Source organism: Chlorocebus sabaeus, chromosome 15, assembly GCF_047675955.1.
Source record: "Chlorocebus sabaeus isolate Y175 chromosome 15, mChlSab1.0.hap1, whole genome shotgun sequence".
NCBI lineage: Eukaryota > Metazoa > Chordata > Mammalia > Primates > Cercopithecidae > Chlorocebus > Chlorocebus sabaeus.
In genome coordinates this window covers 4529452-4544426 of record NC_132918.1, presented here as the reverse complement: position 1 = coordinate 4544426, position 14975 = coordinate 4529452, and the positions used below count along the sequence as shown (strand labels likewise).

Here is a 14975-nt window from a genome sequence, read left to right as displayed (position 1 = left end):
CCAGCATGGTCGTCATGGCCATCACGAGTATGTCACAGTGCTGCAGAGATTTTGTTTATGGCCAGTTTTGGGGCCAGTTTATGGCCAGATTTGGGGGCCTGTTCGCAACAATTCCTGGTATGGACTAGTCTTTATTTCATAATTAAATGCTTTTGAGAGACAAGTAAAGACTATAAATGGTCTCACTTTGGTTCAGGCCACGTTTTGCTGCCAGATGACTTTTGGTGTGAAAAATATTTTTTAAACAATCCTTTTGGTTTCAGAGCTTTTTGGATGTCAGAATTATAGGAAAGGGATTTGTGGACCCATCTTGTCTGAAGAAAAAGTAGTAACATATATTTTTAAATGGTTACACCCTTTGAAGCAGGGACTTACAAGAATCTGTCCAACAGAAATCATCAAGTTTGTGTGCCAAATATTATATACAAGGATACAACATTTTAAAAAATAATTTTTAAAAATTGAAAATAACCTAAGTGTACCAATAGCCCACAGTTGATTAAATAAGTCATGGTATGTCTAGGCAGTGAATGAACTGCTTTGTAGCCATGAAAAATCATATGGTAGAAGAATATTGATATGTCAAAGTAAACATTCATAATGTGCAACATAAATCACAAAGCAGTGATTCCAAATTTTAATAGCAGTTATTGCTGTATGATTGGATTGTGCTTTTTATTTGCCTTGTTGAAGCTGTTATATTTCTTAAATTTCCGTGACTGAACATGTATTTCTTTTGTAATCAGAAAAATTAAGACTTTTTTTTTTTTTAAAGATTTAAAAAGGCTTCACTCTGTTGCCTAGGCTGGAGTACAGTGGTGTGATCATAGTTCACTACATCCTGGACCTCCTGGGTTCAAGCAGTCCTCCTACCTCACCCTCCCAAGTAACTGAGGCCTCAGGTGCACACCACCACTCCAGGCTAATTTTTAAATGTTTTGTGGAGATGGCGTTTCGCCATGTTACCCAGGCTGGTCTCAAATTCCTGGGCTCAAGCCAACCTCCTTTTGGCCTCCCAAATTGCTGGGATTACAGGTATAAGCTACCATTCCTAGCCCTATTTTAACAACAACAATAAAAGGCCTGGTGTGGTGACTCATGCCTGTAATCCCAACATTTTGGAAGGCCAAGGTGGGTGGATTACCTGAGGTCAGGAGTTCGAGACCAGCTGACCAACATGGTGAAACCCCGTCTCTACTAAAAATACAAAAATTAGTCAGGCATAGTGGGGTGCACCTGTAATCCCAGCTACTCGGGAGGCTGAAGCAGGAGAATTGCTTGAAGCCAGGAGGTGGAGGTTGCAGTGAGCTGAGATTGTGCCATTATACTCCAGCTGGGGCAACCAGAGCAAGACTTCGTCTCAAAAAAAAAAAAACAACAAAAAACAAGATGATGAAGAATTCATATTGCTCATATTGCTTTTAAACTTCAGCTCAGATTGTTTCATTAAGTCAGGAATCATTTTATTAACAAAGATCACAAAAAGTTCAGCATTATTAAGGCCCTAGCCTAGTATATCATCCATATCCCCAGATCTAGTGTCTGCACACCTGGATTTAAAGTGTCTCTTTTAAGCTTCATTGCCTGAGGCATTTCCAGAAGGAATCCTGTTAAGTGAAAAAATAAGGCCTTTCATGAGGGATGCTGGACCACTTCCGTTGCCACTTCAAACATGTTCTGACTTAATCTCTAGAGAACAGCCTTCTCCAATAAATTGTCCACCAGCACATCTAATTCTTGGCTTGTTTCTAAAAGTCTGCAGGTTCTTTCATGAGGTCACTTTTTTAAGCTTAAATATCTACTTTGCTTTGAAAATCTGTTTTCTCCCTTTTCAAAAAGAGCATACCAGAAGTTAAAATTGGATCATTTTTAGCAAGCTGCATCGTACATCTGGAGTGAATTGAAGAGTATGAATGTCATAGTATGTTACAGCAGAGACTGTCAAGTCTAATTTTTGCAGATCTACTAAATCTGAAAGGACAGTCTGGACAGCTAGCAGTTTTGATTGTTGAGCTGAGGTGTGTTTCCTAAAGTTATTCTTAAAATCAGAGAGGTTAAACAAAACCTGCAGCGTGGTCCTACTTGAATAGCGATGCAACGGTGATAGGAAATATCTTTATCATCTATATTATAGTCTCTTATAATTAGAGTTGAAAGAGGCTTGAGATCTTGTAACTGTTTACCAGTACCTCATTCTAGTCAGATAGTATCTAGTATCCATTGAACTACTTATAGTAATAATTATATTTTGCCCTTCATATGGTTTGGCCATGTCCCCACACAAATCTCGTCTTGAATTGTAGTTCCCGTAATCTCCATGTGTCGGGAAAGGGACCTGGTGGGAGGTAATTGAGTCATGGGGCCGGTTACCCTCATGCTGTTCTTGTGATAGTGGGTGAGTGCTCATGAGATCTGATGGTTTTATAAGGGGCTTTTCCCCTTTTGCTTGGCGCTTCTCTCTCCTACTGCCTTGTAAAGAAGGATGTATTTGCTTCCCCTTCGCCATGATTGTAAGTTTCCTGAAGCCTTCCCAGCCATGTGGAACTGAGTCAATCAAACCTCTTTCCTTTATAAATTACCCAGTCACAGGAATTTTTTAATAGCACCATGAGAATGGACTAACCCCTGTAAATTAATAAGTAGATATTCTGGTCTCTGTATATTTAATATTTTTGCTAGAATTCACTGCTGAAACCCTGTGGGCTAGGAATTTTCATTACAAAAGGATGTTTGATAACCAATTGAATTTATTTAATAGATATAAGGCTATTCATATTTTCTGTTTTGGGTCCATTTGTGTAAGTTCTGTTTTTAAGGAATGTATCCTTTTCATTTAATTTGTCAAGCTTATTGGCATAAAATTATTCACAAAAGGCTCTTACCATCTTTTAAATATCTGTAAATGATGTTGCATGTTGTAATATATCCTCTTTCATTGCTGATACTGGTAATTTATAGTCTCCTTTTCTTGATCAAGCTCCATAGCAGATTATCAATTTTATTTATCTTTTCAAAGAACCAATTTTGACTCTGATAATTTTCTTGGTTATTTATTTTTATTTTTATTTCATTGATTTTTGCTGCTTATTATTTACTTCTTCCCTACTTAGTTTGGTTTTACTTTGATCTCTTTCTAGTTCCCTAAATTGGAAATTTGGATCCTTTATTTTAGACCTTTCTTATTTTCCAAAATAACATATGGGCTGTAAATTCTTCTAACCACTGTTTTAGTTATACACTTCAAATTTCTTTAAATGCTTTATTGAGGTGTAATAACTGATATAAACTGGACATATGTAAAGTGTATAAATTTGACATATGTATACATTGATGAATCTGTCACCACAGTCAAGATAATGACTCTACCCATCACCACCAAAAATTTGCTTAATCCCTCCCTTCTGTTCCCTGGCAACCACTGATTATCTTTACAAACTAATTAAACAGTAGATTACTTTGCATTTTCTTGAATTTTAGATTAATGAAACTATAAAATAGATATACTTTTTTATCTGACTTCTTTCACTCAGCATAGTTCTTTGCATGATTGCATCATGGAATTTTTTTTTTTTTTGGAGATGGAGTCTCGCTCTGTCGCCCAGGCTGGAGTGCAGTGGCCGGATCTCAGCTCACTGCAAGCTCCACCTCCCGGGTTTATGCCATTCTCCTGCCTCAGCCTCCTGAGTAGCTGGGACTACAGGTGCCTGCCACCTCATCCGGCTAGTTTTTTGTATTTTTTAGTAGAGACGGGGTTTCGTGTTAGCCAGGATGGTCTTGATCTCCTGACCTCGTGATCCGCCCATCTCGGCCTCCCAAAGTGCCGGGATTACAGGCTTGAGCCACCGCGCCCGGCCTGCATCATGTATTTTTAAGCTATTAGGTGCACAGATGGTTAGCATTGTTGTATCTTCCTGATGAATTGACCCCTTTATTATTATGGGATGACCCTTTTTGTACCAGATAGTTTTCTTTGTTCTAAAATCTAGTGCTATCGGCCAGGCATGGTGGCTTATGCCTGTAATCGCAGCACTCTAGGAGGCCAAGACGGGCAGATCACCTGAGGTCAGGTGATCTCTACTAAATACAAAATATTAGCCAGGCGTGGTGGTGCATGCCTGTAATCCCAGCTACTTGGGAGGCTGAGGCAGGAGAATCACTTGAACCTGGGGGGCAGAGGTTGCAGTGAGCCAAGATCATGCCATTGCACTCCAGCCTGGGCAACAGAAGCAAAACTCTGTCTCAAAAAAAAATAAATAAATCACATGCACACGTATGTTTATTGCGGCACTATTCACAATAGCAAAGACTTGGAATCAACCCAAATGTCCATCACTGACAGACTGGATTAAGAAAATGTGGCACATATACACCATGGAATACTATGCAGCCGTAAAAAAGGATGAGTTTGTGTCCTTTGTAGGGACGTGGATGCAGCTGGAAACCATCATTCTCAGCAAACTATCGCAAGAACAGAAAACCAAACACCGCATGTTCTCACTCGTAGGTGGGAACTGAACAATGAGATCACTTGGACTCGGGAAGGGGAACATCACACACCGGGGCCTATCATGGGGAGGGGGAAGGGGGAGAGATTGCATTGGGAGTTATACCTGATGTAAATGACGAGTTAATGGGTGCAGCACACCAACATGGCACAAGTATGCATATGTAACAAACCTACACGTTATCCACATGTACCCTAGAACTTAAAGTATAATAAAAAAAAATTAAATAAATAAATAAATAATAATTTTTAAAAATCTAATGCTATCATGGTATATTGTCCTCATCCTTTTCCTTTTAACCTATTTGAGCCTTCATATTTAAATGGTGTTTCTTGTAGGCAGCATGTAATTGGCTCTTTTTCATTTATCTAATCTGAAATCCCTATATTTCAGCTTTTCAAATATTTAAAGATATTTCTGTACCATTATCTTTTCTTCCTTGGACTAAACATCGTCTTATTATGGTTTGACTGATACTTTTTCTAAATCCTTCACTATTATTAAACTCTTCTGTCCATGCTTTGCTTCAAAGGGATATTACATCACAATAGAGATTTTGAGTCACCTTCTGCAAGAAATGCTGATCATTTATTACTTCATTTGCTTAACATGATCACCAAAGATCTATTTAGTCCCTTACCATTTGGTTAAAACCCATCTAGACCATCTGTCCCACTTTTCTTACCCAAATCATATTTTTTTCTTGGGTCACTACTGATTTTTTAATCTCCAGAAAAATTTCAAGGGGGCGTAAGAAAAAATCTATTAATCAATTAATTTCCTCTGGAAATATCTGTTTTATCTTAGTTATACCAATTCTAGTTGAATTATTTTGAATGTGGGTCAAACAAAACTAGACTCTAACTGAAAGGGTATTAAAATGTTTGCCTTTTTCTTCCAGGTAAAGATGTCTCCATCATATCATCAGTCCAAAGGGGATCCCACTGCTAAAAAGGTGAGTTTGTTTTAATAAAGGCAAAAAACCAGTTCCTCTTCTGCATGTTTATTCTCCTATGTGGAACAATATTCTCAACATGGCAATGATTTTTAATCATCTTAATGCTCTCCAGGGTTATTTCTGATTAGATGCTTTAATGACATGTCTCCAGGCCTTCTTGGCTCCTCCAGAGAAGCCACGTTGGGTTTTGACATCAGTCTCCTAGCAACTATCCGTTTCTAGAATTTCCATCTTCTATACCAGGCATGGTATCGTGGTAGCAGGTGAAAGATATTCAGAGGAAAGCTATGTAGTTTGTCTTAATAATGTGCTTTACTTCAGCCGAGTGCAGTGGCTCACACCTGTAATCCCAGCACTTTGGGAGGCTGAGGTGGACGAATCATCTGAGGTCAGGAGTTCAAGACCAGCCTGGCCAACATGATGAAACCCCATCTCTACTAAAAATAGAAAATTATCTAGGCGTGGTGGTGCATGCCTGTAATCCCAGCTACTCCAGAGGCTGAGGCAGGAGAATCATTTGAACCCAGGAGGCGGAGGTTGCAGTGAGTCGAGATTAAGCCACTGCACTCCAGCCTGGGCAACAAGAGTGAAACTCTGTCTCAAAAAAAAAAAAATGTGCTTTACTTCTACAGAGCTATGCCTAAAAAAACTGGCCTGAGATATTAACAGCACATGAGAAGGTCTTCAATAAATACTGGCAGAAGAGAGCTCTCATGTGTGCCGCTTCAGTTCCTGACTGTAAGCTTTGTGACCACAGATGGGGTCTAACTGTTTTACACCCTATCTGAGCAATGCATAGATGATGTCAAGAGAACCACTAAAATCTTTATCCGGCTGCAAAAGTGCGGTTGAAACATGGTAAACAAATTGACATTTCTGCTCGTTTCTTTCATCATTTTTCTTTCTCTAATAGTCAAAGTGTTTTTTTTCCTTGCCCTTTTTTACCATTTCAGCCAGCATCTGTATCAGTGAAGGACTGTAGAACAAAAATAACCACCTGCTGGCTCTGTTGACTAACAGCAGGTTTTAGCTTCAAAGCAATGTTCCAAAAATGGGTCCCCCTCCTCTGACTTCAGAATCCCCTGAGACTTTTTCAGAAGAGAAGAGTCTAAAAACAAAATATGTTGTCTGAAAAGGCCTATAACACACTGCACATAAAAATCCTCTTTCACGCTTGTCAAGGCAGTAGGGGCAGGCGAGACTGAGGCAGTGACTGTTGATACTTAGAACCATCACACTGTACCGCGAAGAGTGGGGGGAGCCTGTCATTTTAGTCTTGCTCAGTAAATAGATGAGGAAATGGGAATCCAGAGGGATTCCAATTTTTTGTCTTGGTTCTCCAATGTTAGCTATGGAATACACTTCTAACATAGTGATGTCAAGCATGTGCTTTGGATACCACCAGACTTGGGTTCAAAGATTTACTCATCTACTTATTTATCTGAATGACCTTGTGTAAATTGGCCCCTCTGTTTCATCTTATGTAAAATGGTGATGCTACTCTCAGAATTGTCCTGAAGATTAAATGAAATACTCTACTGTTTAAGAGTCTAACATTGTGTTTGACATATAGTAAGTACTCAAGCTGTTGTTGACACTAGTATTAAAATGCAGGTCTCCCGGCTCCTAATCAGATGTCCTCTTACTTTATCATGCTGCTTGTATAATATTGTTCATTCAGCAAGTATAGTCTACCCTTCACATTTGTGGGTTCTGCATCTGTGGATTCAACCAACCACAGACTGAAGATATATGGGGGGGGGGGGGGAAATGATAAAAAATAATGATACAACAATAAAAAACAGTACAACTATTTACATTGTATTAGGTATTTTAAGTAATCTAAAGATGATTTAAAGTATATGGGAGGATTTACACTGGTTATATGCAAATACCATGCCATTTTAAAGGACTTGAGCATCCATGGATTTTGGCATCCACGGGAGGTCCTGGAGTAAATTCCCCACAGATACCAAGGGATGACTGTATTTCTTTTTTTTTTTTTTTTTTTTTTTTTGAGATGGAGTTTCCCTCTGTCACCCAGGCTGGAGTACAGTCGCACGATCTCAGGTCACTGCAACCTCCGCCTCCCGGGTTCAAGCAATTCTGCTACCTCAGCCTCCTGAGTAGCTGGGACTACAGGAATGCACCACCACATGCAGCCAGTTTTTGTATTTTTAGTAGAGATAGGGTTTCACCATGTTGGTCTCAAACTCCTGACCTCATGATCCGTCTGCCTTGGCTTCCCAAAGTGCTGGGATTACAGGTCTGAACGACTGTCTTTTTTTTTTTTTTTGAGACAGAGTCTCACTCTGTTGCCCAGGCTAGAGTGCAGTGGCACAATCTCAGTTCACTGCAACCTCCGCCTCCTGGGTTCAAGGATTCTCTTGCCTCAGTCTCCTGGGTACCTGGGACTGCAGGCACCCACTACCACACCCAGCTAATTTTTTTGTATTTTCAGTAGAGACAGGATTTCACCATGCTGGCCATGATAGTCTCAATCTACTGACTTCATGAGCCACCCGCCTTGGCCTCCCAAAGTGGTGGGATTACAGGCGTGAGCCACCATGCCCAGCCAGCTGTATTTTGTTACACTGGTTACTGAGATAAACAGTGGCCTAGAGATGAGGTCCTGTTCTCAAAGGCCTCAGCATTTATTGAGAAAAGTAGACGGGTAAACTGACAGTTACCATACACCTTGACACATACCATGGAAGGTGCACAGGGTTCTGTGAAGGCGCCAAGGAAAGGCCCTATTCTGAGATGACTAGGCTAACTTAGTGCAGTTCTTACGTTCTTTATGGCAGAAACCTCCGTGAAGAACTTTGAGGAATGGTTAGCTGCTCCCCTACAACACTGTTATCACATTAGAGTGAGAGCAAATTCTGCCGTGTATATAGGCATTTATTAAATAAATATTCATTTAGAAATAGGTTCTGCAACCTATTTTTCAAACTGAGTAATGTCCCAGCTCTTTGTCATTTTAGGTGTCTGACCTCTTGTAAGGGATGTGACATTACAGAAGCAGGATTCTGTTACTCAGAATCGGCATCAGGCAAACAGACGCTTCCTAAGCCGATGACTGCACACAAGTGTCCCGGGCAGCATGCCTTTGTGATCAGATGCAGACTTATTCCTGGTTTATGTAAAAGTTAGGACTATCTCTAAAATACTTTATTCAATATACATATCTCAGATACCTTTTACTTTATCAGTGAGAGTCCATTTCCAATATTCACCATGGTGGTTAACAGGTCATTACTTTCACCAATAAAAATATTTCCATTTTTAAGCTAATGAGCCAAGTCTTAGTGTTGGTGAACATAGAATAGCTGAAGAGCTTTTTTTAGTGGCTGCCTTGTGGAGTTCATGTTAGCTGGCCTCTCCTGAAATACAGATTCTTAATTTGGGCCATGACCATTCCTGAGTTGAAGCCCAAAAGTAAATAGCACATACTTACTATCACGCTGTTTATGCCGTCTATCCTTACTTGAAAATATATATCATAGTGGGTGGCCATCCCAGATTAGGGGTCAGGAAAGGCTTCCCCGCAAAGGTAAAGTTTGACCTAGTCTTAAGAAACAAGGGAAATGATAACCTAGGCAGATGGAGGTGAATATAACACATTGTAGGAAATGAGAGTGGTTCTGCATGTCTTCAATATAATATGAAAGCATGGAGAAGTCTGGTAAAAGATAAATAGGGATTCAGACCACAAAGAACCCAAGTCTGTGAAGTTTGCCTTCTATCTTGACGATAAGGTTTCCAGCAAAGGTAAGATTAAAAGCAGAAAGACCAATTAGAAGAGTAAGATATTTGTCCAGGCAAGAAAAAAGGTCCTAACCCTAGGCTATCTTAATGGAGTAAAGAGATTAGATGGATTCAAATATTAGCTATTTTTTCTCTAGAAAACCCTGACACTCTCCTTAAATCTGAGTAAGTGTTCTTCCTTCCCTGAGCTCAGCACCCTGAATTAGTCCCTACCAATACCTGGATGGGTTGAGGTTGCCTCTCTACTTAATGCCCATCTCCCATTAGGCCATATGCCTCGTGAGGGCAGAGCGGTAACCATGTCAGTCTTGTTTACAGGTTGTATCCTTAAGTGTAGAACAAAGTAGTCACTCATTCGTTGTTGAATAAATGAGAGATATACGAAAGAGATTTCATAGGACTCCATGGTTGTTTATGAGAAGTGAAGGGGAAAAGAAATTTCTGGCTCTGATGACTAGAGGAAAAATAAATGAAACATCATTATTGTTTCAGGCTTGTCTCCCAGGCATGGCCAGTTCCTTATTGAATCAGCAGTACTCGAAGAGAGATTTACCTGAAGATCAGTGTGAAACTCAACACCTAATTATTACTTCCTTAGTTGGGTATATATTTTTGTGTTGATATGCTTGTATGCTCATGTACATCTGTGTATATATTCTGGTTCTTATCCTTGAGCTACAGTCTCTCTTCCCAAAGTTGCATTGACAGATGGAAGCAGCAGTAGTGTCTGTTGAACAGAGTGACTGCCAAAGTGACATGTGTAGGAAACACAAAGGAAGCAGTAATGTTCTTGATTTAGCTAAGAAGTCTCTGTTGACCGATAACTGAAGGAAGTGTTTGGTGACTCTGCTGTCAATATTGGCCCTGCCAAGAGCTGGATTCAAGTGCTAAGGAAACCAGAGTCATGTTCTGTAGGACTCTGCTAACTTCCTGGGGCTTCTTTTTAGGTATTTCATGTAGGAGTCACTCTTTAGAATGTCACTGTTCCACTCTGCCGCTGCATGTCAGAGTGTGCATCGCATTCCACAACATGTATCTTTTTTTTTTTTCTTTTTCTTTTTTTTTTTTTTTTTGAGATGGAGTCTCACTCTGTCACCCAGCCTGGAGTGCAGTGGTGTGATCTTGACTCACTGCAACCTCCGCCTCCCAGGTTGAGCAGTTCTCCTGCCGCAGCCTCCCAAGTAGCTGGGACAAGCACACGCCACCACACCCAGCTAATTTTTTTGTAGTTTTAGGAGAGAAGGGGTTTCACCGTGTTGACCAGGATGGTCTCAGGCTCCTGACCTCAACTTCCCAGAGTGCTGGGATTACAGGCATGAGCCACCATACCCAACCCACAACATGTATCTTTTTACTGGCATTTTGCATTATAGATATTCTTTACAAAAGCTTTAGATTGGCAATATTTATTGTATATAAAATTGGTATATATTTACTTTATATAAAATTTCTTCTTAGTGGGCTCTGATTGATAGTTTCAGGAACGGAGTTGGAAGATACACATGGTTCCTTAGGACCTTTAGTATTTGATCATGTATGACCAGAAATTTAAAAATCAGGAATCATTGCCTTCAGATAAAAATTGACATAAAACCCATTGCAGTGAATTCCCCAGGATAGATCCAAATGGAGGTGTTGACAGTGTTTAAGGTAGATCAGAAGAGTTAGTTCGGGGCAGCATCAGACACCACTCAGCTATGATGCATCTCTTCTTGACTACCAAAGAAACACCAAGAATTTTCACAGAAAAGTTGGGTCTGTTACATTTACGATAACTAGAGAAAGCATTTTGTCTTATGTCTTGATCACAGGTACATGGTTACTTCTCTAAGCAACTCCTGGTTTTAGATCGGCTTTCTCTGCCAGTGTGTTTGCAGAAGCTGAGGGGCCAGGTGCTCTGGCTGAAGACTATCCTCAGGCTGCTGGTGCCGCTGGAGGTTCTCCTCCAGTGTTCTCCTCAAAGTAACTTCTTCCAGTTAGGGACAATGCATAGGGAATGAGACAATGGAAAGCCTTTCCAGTAGTTCTGTGAATCCATTCAGTAGATACTCCGCAAGCCTCTGTTAGGTGCCAGGGTTCAGAGGGACAAAGGACAGTGAAGAAATACAGTTCCCTCTCTCAGCACATTTACATGTTAATGGTGACTGAACTGGTGGATGTCATAGCCAAGCCTCTCAGAAGTTGATTTTCAGTTTGTTAAGTATTCAGCTAGGTTATAAGAATTTGGAGCTGATTTTTGGAGTTTTTTAAGAGACAGTGTCTCACTGTGTTGCCCAGGCTGGAGTGCAGTGGCACAGTCATAGCTCACTGCAGCCTCAGACTCCTGGGCTCAAGTGATTGTCCCACCTCAGGCTCCTGAGTAATTGGGATTATAGGCATGAGCCACCATGCCTGGCCCCCTTTTTTTTTTTTTTTTTTTTTTTTTGGTGGTTGTTCCAGGTGTTCTTACGAAGTAAGGTTTTTATAACCAATTCCCAGTCTTGCTGCTCATGTCAGCAATATAGACAGCTATACTTGCTCATAATTTTTGTTGAATTACAGGTTGGCTTTTTTTTTTTTTTTTTTTTAAAGGGAAAAAGCCTCACAAAGGCCACTGTTTCCATAACAACCGGAAAAGCTGGCCACAGTGTCTCAACTGACTGGTCCTAAGAATGGCTGGTTGGTAGTTTCACAAAAGTCAAGGGAAACATGAAATGAAGAAAACACTGAGATAGATGCAGCATTTTCTAGCCATCATTTGATGGAGGCTTAAATAAAATAAAGATACATTCACCTTTTGATGCCTCACCCTTAACTCTTTCCTGCAAAGATGCGAGTTCTCATAAACAACAAAATGATAGCCCTTAATGGATGTAGATGCTTCTTCTCTAGAGTATTTGTCTTAATAAGACTCCAAATATGACTTCATTGCCTCTACTGAGCACCCCCGCAATTAAAGGAAACAGAGAACATGATTCAATCTTTGTTTTTGGATTAGTAGAGTTGAAAACCTCAGCAAGACAGATGCCTTTTTATGGATGTGAAGAAGCTGGAATCTAGTTGCCTTTAGACACCTGGAGGGCAGTGATCTGGAGGACAGTAACTGGAAGAAAGCATAGGCATCCTTAATTGTTGAGAGGACGGAACTGGTACCTGTGAGTAGCTACTGTGTGAATGGAAATGTCAGCTTGGTATGAGAATTTCATAATGGCAAAACAAGCTATCTTGAGTGACACTTCATTACCTACTACTAGAGGTGTTTGGTCAGTGACAGGATATCTATTGCTCAAAGCTTCTGCCATTGGTCAGAGTTGGGACTAGTTGATTTTTAGATCCCTTGAAGCATTAAAATCTTATGAGCCTATAATTGTATTAAAAACAAGTTGCAGCCGGGCTCAGTGGCTGATGCCTGTATTCCCAGCACTTTGGGAAGCCGAGGCGGGCAGATCACGTGAGGTCAGGAGTTCAAGACCAGCCTGACCAACATGCTGAAACCCTATATCTACTAAAAATACAAAAATTAGCCAGGCGTGATGGTGGGCACCTGTAATCCAGGCTACTCAGGAGGCTGAGGCAGGAGAATTGCTTGAACCCGGGAGGCAGAGGTTGCAGTGAGCTGAGATCACGCCATTGCACTCCAGCCTAGACAACAGAGTAAGACTTTGTGTTTTTTTGTTTTTTTTTTTAAACCAAGTTGCATGTTCACTGATGTGGTGAATGATTTTAGTTAAAACTAACTAAACAGCCTAAACTAATAGAATGTATTATCTTTCAAAGAAAAATCTGGATTTATGTAAGAAGAGACTTGATTCAGAAGAATCATTGCAGTAGAGGTGAGGGGGCTATTGCAGTAAGGGGAACGCTCCAACCATAAGATCTGCAAGGGTCTCAAAGATCACACAGAAAGGAAATTTATTTCCTAAGAGGGGGTGGGTAAACAATGCCAGAAAGAACCAGGTGTGAAGGAGTGGGTGAAGGGAATGGACAGCTGATCAGAGATGCTTTTCCTTGTGGTCAGCTGATTCTCAGAAGCAATTTTGAAAGGAGGGATTCTGTACTCTGGGTCAGAGTTCAGGGGCTTGGGGAAAGGAAAGAAGCTTAACCAAAATTTGGTTGTCCAGTAAGCATTTTGATTTTGTTAATAATTTTTGTAATTAATAGCCTTTATTTTTTAGGAGTACTGTAGTTTTAGGTTTACAGAAACGTAGAGCAGTAAGCACAGAGTTCCCGTATGTTCACTTTCCCTCCCCATCCCCACAGTTGCCCCTATTATTAACATCTTGCATCGATCCGATACACTTGTTCTAATTGATGAGACAATATTAATATGTTATTATTAACTAAAGTCCATGGTTTACATTAGGGTTCACTCTTTCTGTTGTTTATTCTGTGAGTTCTGATAAATGTGTAGTGAAATGTATCCACCATTACACCATCATACAGAATAGCTTCACTGCCCTCCAAATCCCTGTGCTCCACCTATGTATCCTTCTTTCTCCCCAAACTTTCGGCAACTACTAATCCTTTTACTGTATCCATAGTTTTGCCTTCTCTAGAATGGCATGTAATTTCATAGTATGTAGGCTTTCTAAATTGGCATCTTTCACTCAGCAGTCAGCAGTTAGGGTTCCTCAGTGTCTTCATGGCTTAATAGCTCTTTTCTTTTTATCACTGAGTAATATTCCATTGTCTGCTTGGACTATAATTTGTTTATCCATTCACCTACTGCAGGACATCCTAGTTGCTTCTATGTTTTGACAGTTGTGACTCAAGCTGCAGTAAATATCCATGTGTGGGATTTTGTGTGGGCATCTCAACTCATTTGTGTAAATACCTAGGACCGTGATTGCTGGATTATGTGGTAAGACTATCTTTACATTTTTTAAATTGCCAAACTGTCTGCCAAAGTGGCTGAGCCATTTTACATTCCCAGCAGCAGTGAATGAGAGTTCATGTTGCTCCACATCCTCACCAGCATTTGGTGTTGTGGTGGTGTCAGTGTTTTGAATTTTAGCCATTCTAATAGGTATGTAGTGGTATCTCATTTTCTTAAAGTCACAATTCCCTGATGATATAGGATGATGAGTGTCTGTTGACTCATATGTTTATTTTCCATTTGTGTATCTTTTTTTCAAATTTTATTTTAGACATAGGGTATATATGTACAGATTTGTTACATGAGAATATTGAGTGATGCTAAGGTTTAGTGTGTGAATCCTGTCACCCAGGTAGTGAGCCTAGTACCCCCCACCCTCTAGTATTCCATAGGGTCTATTGTTCCCATATTTATCTCCATGTGTGCTCAATGTTTAGCTCTCACTTATAAGTGAGAACATGTGGTATTTTGTTTTCTGTTCCATGTTAATTTGCTTAGGATTGCGGCCACTAGCTCATCTGTGTTACTGCAAAAGATGTAATTTCATTCTTTTTTATAGTTGTGTAGTATTCCATGTGTACCAGATTTCTTTATGCAGTCTATCATTGATGGACACTTGGGTTGATTACATGTCTTTGCTATTGTGAATAATAGTCATCCTGATGGTGTGAGATGGTATTTCATTGTGGTTTTGATTTGCATTTCTCTGATGATTAGTGATCCTGAGCATTTTTTCATATGTTTTTTGGCCACTTTTATGTCTTCTTTTGAGAAGTGTCTGTTCATGATCTTTGCTCACTTTTTAATTCGGTTATTTGGTTTTTGCTTGTTATTTTGGCTCCGTATAGAGTCTGGATATTAGGTCTTCGTTGGATGCATAGTTTGA

The 14975-nt window shown here is 40.0% G+C and overlaps 1 protein-coding gene across 2 annotated transcripts in view; it reads left to right on the top strand.

The window, feature by feature from the left end:
- VPS8 (VPS8 subunit of CORVET complex) overlaps nt 1-14975 on the top strand; it is a 251664-nt gene that overhangs the window by 215923 nt on the left and 20766 nt on the right. For both annotated transcript variants that reach the window (XM_007971871.3, XM_073023385.1), the window contains exon 45: nt 5407-5460. In XM_007971871.3, coding sequence (XP_007970062.3) covers nt 5407-5460 — 54 coding nt within the window. The remainder of the gene's footprint in view (nt 1-5406; nt 5461-14975) is intronic.